The sequence below is a fragment of the Olea europaea genome, unplaced genomic scaffold, assembly GCF_002742605.1.
Source record: "Olea europaea var. sylvestris unplaced genomic scaffold, O_europaea_v1 scaffold1914, whole genome shotgun sequence".
Lineage (NCBI taxonomy): Eukaryota > Viridiplantae > Streptophyta > Magnoliopsida > Lamiales > Oleaceae > Olea > Olea europaea.
In genome coordinates this window covers 101,506-111,663 of record NW_019236957.1, presented here as the reverse complement: position 1 = coordinate 111,663, position 10,158 = coordinate 101,506, and the positions used below count along the sequence as shown (strand labels likewise).

The window sequence follows — 10,158 nt, the reverse complement described above, 5'->3', positions numbered from 1 at the left end:
AAACATCTCTCTTCAATTTTTTACATTTTCATTGGCAATTGGCATTTGCATCAGTACTCAACAACTTAAAGACTGCATACCAAGCGGAATCAATGTATAAAGATCATGTGGAAAACAGAAAAACCTTGAAAAAAAAGAAAAAAGAAACTCTCTCTTTAAATTTGTACATTTTTATCAGCAATTGGAAACTTGCGCTTGCTTTGACAGTTTGAAAGGACTCGCACCAAGTGGAATCAATATATAAAGACCATTTGCAAACTGAGAGTACAACTCCACAAACAGCCATCTACATGCATACCTTTTCTTTATGTTTTCAGCTGACATATTTTTGTTGACACTAAGAACATCGTATGGACTATCATCCTCAGCACCCATGATCCTTGTAATCTGAACAAAAGAAATAAGTTCAGTTCCATGCAGACACAATATAGAGTTGTAATTAGCAACTAACGCAAATGCGTGCTATGTAGAAGGTGATTAAGCAATTCTCTTTATCATTTTATCTGCATATTAAGAAAAATGTACAAGGCTTTATGAGTTGAGGATGTAAGTGGGCACAGAGTTAAATATTATGTGTGAAAACAGAGGATTCCTGTTAGGAAAGGGGGAGAGAGATGAACCTCTTCAAAACGCTCTGCCTCATTTGCAGACTCAGCTTCAGTGACCACAGCAGGAGGTGGAGGTCCAATAAATAATTCGGTGTCTTCGTCCAACTCAGCCTCTCTGGATATATTTATAAAACTAAGATAGAAACCACAATCGAGGGCCTAAAATTTCTAATGATCAAGTAGTACTCTCATAATTTCAACAAGGTAAACTTAATGTAAAGACTCTTGAAATGCGAAAGAACCTAATGGGGAAAAAATTTCCTTTTTCAGTTGCAAACAACTAAACGCTCCACAAATTATAAATATCTGTCAATACCTCAGTTCAGCTTCAGCTTCAGTTAATTTAGCTGCTACAGAAAGCAACTCAGCTGATGGCATTTCAGGTCCAATCATCCTGCAAGAACCAACATGAGTGCTATGATGCCAAAGCAGTAGAACTATAATTGCACATGATTTAAGAAAAAATGGAACAAACAATAGAAAACCCCATATTGAATTACTAGTTCATCTTCTATTCTTAAAAATGTTAAACATTTCTTTCAAGTAAGCAAACAAACATTAATTTACCGATTCCACCACTTCACAAATTCAAGTAAAATATAAAAAAGTACATATATCTTCTTGATTCAACTGTAGTACATGTGTGAACTGCATTTTTTTCCCATAAAAATGAAGCATGCTTAAACAATTGTTGCTTCGCATGTTTGTTGGTGTGTGAAAGAGAGACGGGTCTTTTACCTCCTTTTTGGACCAACAGAATCTTCCTTTTTATCATTCAAATCATTTTCAGTCATATTTTTGCATTCTGAATCTGCCATCATGGAGTCCTCTGTCTGTGATACTGGATAATTAAGTGGCTGCTTTTGAGGTTGGGCATGAGAGCGGATAATTGGTCCAACAACCTCCAATGTAGGACCCACTTTTGATGGAAGCAGAAAAACGAGATTGCCACTTTCTTTAAGATTCAAGGACATGAACAGCTTTCTGAGATGCTTGACCAACGACTTTTCGGATAATCCGCTTATATCAACAGCTTGTCCGTCGTCAATCATTTGCAAAAGCTAAATAAAAATCATTTATGAGAATGAATATGTTATGTTTCATCATCAAACCAAACTTTATTAGACCAATGAACATGCATATGAACTCTGACGTTCGGAATCTTCGAAATGGACGAAGTACCCGTATCGACATAACACGACATGGATATAGGATATGTGTCGGATCCTCCAATTTTCAACAAGACACTTTGTCGTTTCTACTTCTTTCTTTTTCTTCTTTCTATTTTTTTCCCGTTTCTGCTCTCTATAAAGCTAGCATCGCTACCGAAACGGTGGAGAAAGGCAGCGGCGGCCTTAGTTTTTTCCTTCTTTCTTTTCTTTCCCTTTTCTTCTTTTTTCCCCTTCTTTCCCTCTTTGTATCAATGTTTTAGAGTTTTCTTTGTATAAAATGAAAATAGATTTCATATAGTGCTACTTAGTGTTCCACTAAATCCAAATTGCAACTAAGTCCCTCATTTTCTATTCTATCTACATTTAGTAATTTTTCCCTAAACTTAAAATTCTATTTTATTCGTTTTAACTCCTTATACAACACTCGTTTTCTTCTTTATGAACAATTGATTTTGATATATTTAAAATAACATCTTGGGTTAGTAAAAAAATTTAAAGTTTGAAAGATGTACCCATGTCCGAAATTAGACTTTTTAGGTCATGTCCTCGTATCCTATTTTTTAGAAAAATAAAAGATTCAATACTTAGATACGTATTCGCACCCGTACCCCAATCCAAGCATCATAGCATGAGGATTGTTGTGAAGTATTGACATGAGAATCACTGTCATCTCAGGTTAAAATCATAAACAAGAAGGTACAAAAGCATTTTAAAGTTATTGCAACCACCTAGACATGAGTAGAATCCATACCAAATGCATTTCACTATTAGGATACACACTACAAAATGACACCATTGCTCGATTAAATTTAGCAAACTGCTAACAAACCACAATAGATAAGATTGATAAGGGAAAAAAGGATGCTAAACAATCTAATAGTTATCTGCTCAGTGCATCCTACTTGAGATGGCAAGTCCAAATATTAGAGCTACCAAGCATAATTAGCTAAGCCATAAGAAATTATAAGTTATTTTGAAAGTGACTCTTACTATATTGTCAAAATAAGTAACTAATTTCTAATTTTTGATCAATTAAAATAATTACTTATGTACTTCACGGTAAACTTTTGAAACAAATTGGGACAAAATCCTCTAATTACCTTAAGTCTAGAGACAACCATTACAAAATGACTAAACCCATAATCATAGTGTAGAGTATCTATATTTGTAAAGCACAATATATAAGCAAAACAAATGAATAATGGTTTTCTCAACTTCATAAGAATTTTCACTCACCGTCACCTAATCTATCAACTTAGTTTCTTTCCATTTTTATGTTTTCATAATAAATATGGTTTTCATTTTTATTTCACCTAACATTGCTATCCAGCCTCCACAATTTATTTTTACCTATAGGCTATAACTACTTATCAAGAGTCAAATTGTAAAAGAAAAGAAAAATACCCATCTTTTTATTCATTAAGACTTCCACATAATTTTATATTCATATATTTTTTGCACAAAAAAATCTCAGCTTTGTTTTAAACAAAAAAACTTATATTTCAGACACCCAGTACTTAACAAACCGTAAAGCCAATTGTTTCGATGAAGATGTAAACTGTTAAAATTTTTCAAATAAAGAAAAATATACTAAATCACTATAATCAAAGACTAAAAATTAAAATAATTCATTTTTAAACTAAGCACAGAAAGGTTAATAGTAAATACCTGTTCCAAGTCCCCAGAAACACCCGGAAACTCCTTTAATATATATTTAGCCACAACCTCTGGAGTCTCCCATCGTCTCTCAGGTTCCGACTCCTCCGATCCGGACCCACCTTGGTCGTCTGATCCATACCTTCTTTTATTTTTCTCTCTTCTTTTCTCCTTTCTTGTTTCTTTAGTATGCTTCTTCTTCTCCTCTTTATAATCTCTTCGCGATTTCTTGCTTTTACGACCCTCTTCCCGTTTACCATGTCGTCGTTTATGGGTTCGTTTGTGCCGTTTTGAGGACTCAAATTCATCAGAGGAGGACGGTGATGACAATGTGGCAGAGGAATGGTCAATGGAGGTTGAGGATTCCGATGAGAGTTTTTTCTTTCTGAATTTTTTAGTTTTGTTTGAGTGGTATCCCATTGAAATTCTTGAGTGAGAAATAATTTGAGCTGCAAAAAGGAATAATTCGCTTAAAATACAAGAAGCAGCCTGTTAAGCCATTTGAGAAAACTTTCTAGGAAGAACCAAAGTAGAAAAGAAAATACTTCAGAGGAACAATCAAGTAAAACATACAAGTAAAAATCTATAATCATTACATGCAATTCTGAGAAGATTGTTTATCATAAATATAAATTCACTGAACAATTATCAAACAAGTTTCCAACAAATAACAATAATATCCTCAAATTTATAAGAACCTTTATGTACAATTTATAAGAGAAAGTTTGTTTTTGAATGCAAATCCGAGGGGTGTTAACCATAATTATGAATTCACCGAACAATTTCTGACTACTTTCTAACAAACAAAATTATATCCTCAACTTCATAAGAACCTTCGTGTAAAAGTAAAAAAGTTAAACAAGAAGAAATTTGTGTTTAAATGCAAATCCGAGAAGTGTGTTTAACATAAATATGCACTCACTTAAGAATTTCTCCTAGTTTCGGACACACAAGAATTTTAACCTCAATATCATAAGATATTACAGGTAAAAACCCTAGAATAGGGTTTGTTTGGCAAACCGTATTAAGATGGACAGAGAATAATTGTCATCCAATACTTCTTCATTTGGCTTCGATTACACCCACAAAATTAAACACTAAATTAAGATTATTCAGACTTAACTGGATTATCCGGTTAGGACATAAGGGTTTACACCAGATTAGGCAAACTCACGCTATTGCTCACACCGTAACTTAGTAACTCTGTCAAGGCCGAGCATAATATTCCAAGAATCAAAGATACACAATTCAGGAAAATAAGATCTCAGAGAACCCACCAAAATCACATAAACAGGGTTACGGAAGTAAGGCGAGCAGGGACTTCAGAAGAAGAATTTCTTTCCTTGCTTTTTTCTGCTTATTTACTGGTCGTTTTTCACCATTTCTTCATAACTAATGGAAAAAAGTTTAGGGCAATCCTTTTCTCATTATTATTCTTTACTGATTTTACATAGTTTTTTGTTTACTGAGTTGAAAAAAGGATACTTTTGTAATGAAAACGCTTAGTTATCAGTCTCAACCCACTTATATTTTGACTCCTGGAAGTGTACATTCATGAAGAAAAAAAATATCATTTCACAGTGGAGTGAACTATGGAAATATATATCAACAGGAGAAACTAATCGTGTTCATTTATTTGAGCTTCCTTTGAGTACTATCCACATAAAAATCAGCTCAAACAATTAAAGGTTGTCCTTCAAATGTACAAATTTATCGTGCCATACTTTAATACACCTCCACTACTGAAACTACAAAATTCTTTAAAATAAAAAATACCAACGCCTCATTCAAAGTTCTTAACAATATCAAAACTAAGCAGATGTTTGGCAAGTATTTATAACTAGTTGTGTTTATATACACATAGAAATGAGTGATGAATAAGTGAATAGTACTTGGGGGTCATATGAAATATGTAAATAAAAAGAGATTTGAGTTTTAGCTAGAGTTTATAAACACTTGCCAAACATACTCTCTGTCTGGTTTATCAATGCCAACAAAGGTACCCAGAGTTTCAATCAACAAAGTCATATTATTGCCCCAGTTTTCTTTATCATCATGAAAAACAAGTACTAAAGCAGAATTTTACAGCCCCATTCTTGGAAATAAGAACCTAAATGTAACATCAATTGCAGATTTTGAGTAACACAAGCCCAAAATATCATAACTGCCAACATAATATGAATTGCCAGGAATTTACAACATGAGGGCTAGAAATAATTTTTTTTATTTTTTTTAGTTACTACATCAGGCATTAAACCAATGTGTGATTAACATCCAGAAGAAAGTTAATAAGTAGGAAAATATTCGTTTAGCATGCATCTGAACTTTTCTGTGGTTTTGCATATGAGATGTAGATATTAAAATCTCTTTGCTGCCCAAAGTGGGCGAAATATCAAGGGCATATAATGCAATGAAATACATCTAGCATCTCAACTTTGAAATTCTTACTTTCTAATTCTTAATCAACCATATGCAAAAAGTTGAGCATACAGAGTTCGGACAAGGAAAAAAGAAAATTTTGTACAGTTTGAAAGCACTGTAGAACCTCACAAGTTTGATGACCAAATTTTACCACCAAATATGAAATCATCATTATGATTCATATCCAATCTCAAGTGTTTAATATCTTAATTTGCCAATGTTTCTTCCCGCATTTCTTGATAATTTGATTAGAGGACTTAAGTTCAGTTCCCAACACACTCTTTTTTGTCTTAAATTTATGCAGAACAGAAAGTCGTATTAACGAGAGCCAGATTCATTATAAATAAAATAAATTGCCATATCTCCAAATTCTGTCAACCTAATCGATTAGACGAAAAATTACAGAAATCAAACTACGGAAATATTTAATTATGGTAGTAAATAAAAAAAGCTACAAATAGTCACCAAGAGACTGCATGAAAACGGAATGAAGTCTTTCGTACTGAAAAGCGAGGAAACAGAGATACATAAAAAGTTCTAATAAAAACCCTAACGAATAAAGTTCCCCAATTGCAACAAGCAGACAAAACTAAGCCAATTCCAATAATTCAAAATCATAAAACAGAAAAAATAACACAAGCTATAATTACCTCGATCTGAAACTCCAAGCGAGAGTCAGGAGTCGAGGGTTTGTGGCATCTCAATTTTGATTTAACCGAAGAGAAGAGATCAGATAACAGAGCTGAGGTTTGATTCAGCCTGGCGCAAATTTTAATTTGGGAAAAAAATATATAGATTAATATGTCATTATTAAACGTACTTAATTACAATCGGGAAAAAAGCAGATTAAATTTCAAAAAAAAAAAAATTGAAAAAATATTTGAATTTCTATCTTGTGCAAGGATGTAACAGTTATATTTTTATTTTCATTTTTATATAAATATGAAACAGACGGGTGAGAATGTGAGGAAAGGATTTTTTTTTTTCAACTATCCACGCTCTCTCTCTCAATTTAAAAAAAAAATACTATTTCAATTATTAAAATTTAAAATAATAAGGACCAAACGAAACTTAATCTTACACAAGATTCTAATCAACGAACTCTTTATTTTTATATTTTTATATATATTTTTTTTACTTTTTCTCAATATTCATTATTGTTTGGATTTTGCATTTTGTATCTCGGGCGCAAACCCTTTTATGACGGGGAAAACCCTTTTTGCATTTTCCCCTCATTTTCCATAAATATTATATATATATTTATGTGAATTACTAAAATATTATATATAATTTAAATAATGAATTGTTGCAACTTAGAATATTATTAAATGCATTCGTGATAGAAAGTCAAACTCACTATCTATTTTGAAAATTTAAACTAAAAATGATTTCTTGGAGTTGAATTTTAAGGTTCGATTCTTTAAAATAAAGAACATTTCACTTTTAAAGCGTCTATTAAAGATACTCTAATACAAATAAGATCAAAGATATTCAAATCTTGTAATTTGCTAAAAATGTAAAGTGTTCGGCTCGAAAACCTTTTGAATTGGTGTGAACCATCCAGATACTCGACTCATGAGTACACATGGCCTCGACAAGCTATTAAGGTCAATAATCATTTTGTTACTTTTCTAAAAAAAAATCATAGTATCTCATTGGAACAATTAACTAAATGTATACGTATACATTTTTTGAAATTTTAACATACAAATCCAAACATTGTTTTATGTAAATACATATGAAAAATAAAACTATGAATCAATTGAATTAATACTTGCAATGTGTTTGGAAAAAAAAAGTATGTGAAAAGGTGACATTCTAAAAAAACGTCATAGTATCTCACTGGAGTAATTAACGATATGCATACATGTATGTTTTTTTATAATTTGAACATGCCAATTCAAACCTTATTTTATGTTAAAACAATGCTACAAGTACAAGAAAACTTTAACAGGATTTTCACAGATTTTCATTTGGCGTAGTTTCATTGGCAGTTATAAAAAAATGAAAAATAAAAAAAATATGCAATTCAGGTGCTGCCCACGTATCACCTATAAAGGCCCCGTCAGAAAAAAAACTTGTGGTTCCTTTATGTTGTTACATAAGAAAAAGAAACTCTTGAAACTTATTATAGACATGTCCAACTTGCTCATTAGAAATCCATTTTCTAATTTTACCAAATCTTTTGTAGAATGTGTTCGTTTAAAAATGATTTGGATAGCCTAGCATTCTTGCTCAGGTTGCGTTTCGTCGTAAAATAGCCAAATATTCACAATTCCCATCCCTATTAACATTTCACAATTTCAAAATGTCATATGGTATCATTAATTACAAGCATCATGACCACAAAGGTTAAAATAAACTTCAATATAGCAATAAAAACAAGTCTATCAGCTAACTGAATACAACAAGTTATGTACAACCATAAAAATATCGACTACCGATCACCTAATAACTTAAAGTGTAAAATGTCAAAATTTAAACACCATCACCGTTTTCTTATCAATCCCGTACATTCATCTCTATCCCATCAACATATCATGAATCTAATTCATTTGATTACCATTCATTGTCTGTGTCTTATTCCTCATCTTGCTTCTTCTTGGCATAAGCGTACAACTGAGCACACAAATTTCTTCAAATACGTTAAATGTTTAATGTCTTTAGCATTTCATCTAACTTTTAATTAATGAAGCACTGTTTATACCTAATGACATATATTCCACAATCTCTACTATATGCAAAAAAGAAAAGAATTTAGACAAATAAAGAACTCAACATCAAATGAAGAGAAAAACATATCTTTGGAAAGAAATCTAACCCATTCTTTTGCTGTGGCAATTTTTAAACCATGTCTACAACCAATGGTTCCACAGTACCTTCTTCTGCAATACTTCATCAATGAAAAGTAAGATGAAATTCCTAGGACATTTAACATTCCACATATTTGAAGAAGTTTGTGTGATCAGTTGTATGCTTATGTCAAGAAGAAGCAATATGAGGACTATGACACGAACAATGAATTGTTGTCAAAGGAAATTGATTCGTGATATGTTGATGAGATATAGATGAATGTATAGGACTGGCATGAAAAAGTGATGGTGTTTAAATTATGATATTTTGCACTTTTAGTTGTTAGGTGATTGGTAGTTGATATTATATGGTTGTACATAACTTGTTTGTATTCAGTTGGCTAATATATTCGTTTTTACTGCTGTAATGGTTTTTATTTTAACTTCTGTAGCCATGGTGCGTGTAATTGATGATACTATATAACATTTTGAAAATTTAAAATGTTAATAGAGGCAAGGATCGTGAATGGCTATTTCAGGACAAACAATGTCACTTTCTAACAAAAAAAAGTGAGACAACCTAGGCAAGAATGCTAGGCTGTCCATATCATTTTAAATTGACACATCCTATAAAAGACTTATTAAATTTATTGTAGAAAATGGATTTCTCATGAACAAGTTGGACATCTCTATAATAAGCTTCGAAGTTTTCTTTTTCATATGTATTGAAATGAAATAAGGCTTGAATTCGTATATTTAAATTTTCAAAAAACGCACATTATGCATTTAGTTAATTGTTCCAATAAGATATTGAGAATTTTTTTTAAGAAAAGTCACAAAATGCCATCATTTCACATAATCATTTTCTCAAACACCTTGCATACATCAATTTAATTTATTCAAAATTTTCTTTTTATATGTATTAACATAAAACAATGCACATTGTGTATTTAGTTAATTGTTTCAGTAAGATATTGAGAATTTTTTTTTTTTAAGAAAAGTCATAGAATGCCACCATTTCACACAATCATTTTCTCAAACACCTTATATACATCAATTTGATTTATTCAAAAATTCCTTTTCATATGCATTAACATAAAACAATGCTTGAATTGGTATGTTAAAAGTTTCAAAAAGGCATACGTATACACCTAATTAATTTTTCAATGAGATATTGTGACTTTTTTGAGAAAATTCGCATTCTCCATTTGTCAAATACGTTGCATGCATTATTTTAATTGATTCAAAACTAATTTTTCATATGTACTAGCAAAAACCATTTCCTCTAAACATATTTTCAATCACAATAGCAAAATCATCAAAAAATAAAATAAAATAAAATTCATAAATATTAATTATTTACTTTATAAGGTTCAAGCTAAACCTAATTATGAAATTCAAAGAAAAGGTAGATAAACAGTGTACCATGATGATTAGAATTTGTAAGTGAGAGTTTACTCAACTCGAAATCAATAATTATTGTTCTTGCTTTCATAAAGTATGCAAACA

General features: G+C 31.2%; 1 protein-coding gene across 1 annotated transcript in view; it reads right to left on the bottom strand.

Annotated features, from left to right (window-relative positions):
* LOC111378997 overlaps window positions 1-6,813 on the bottom strand; it is a 12,074-nt gene extending 5,261 nt beyond the window's left edge. The window contains exons 1-6 of the mRNA XM_023002308.1: window positions 6,508-6,813; window positions 3,449-3,885; window positions 1,347-1,669; window positions 925-1,002; window positions 621-723; window positions 299-387 (exon numbers count right to left, since the gene is read on the bottom strand). Coding sequence (XP_022858076.1) covers window positions 299-387; window positions 621-723; window positions 925-1,002; window positions 1,347-1,669; window positions 3,449-3,856 — 1,001 coding nt within the window. The 5' untranslated portion in view covers window positions 3,857-3,885; window positions 6,508-6,813. The remainder of the gene's footprint in view (window positions 1-298; window positions 388-620; window positions 724-924; window positions 1,003-1,346; window positions 1,670-3,448; window positions 3,886-6,507) is intronic.
* Window positions 6,814-10,158: the final 3,345 nt, after the last annotated feature.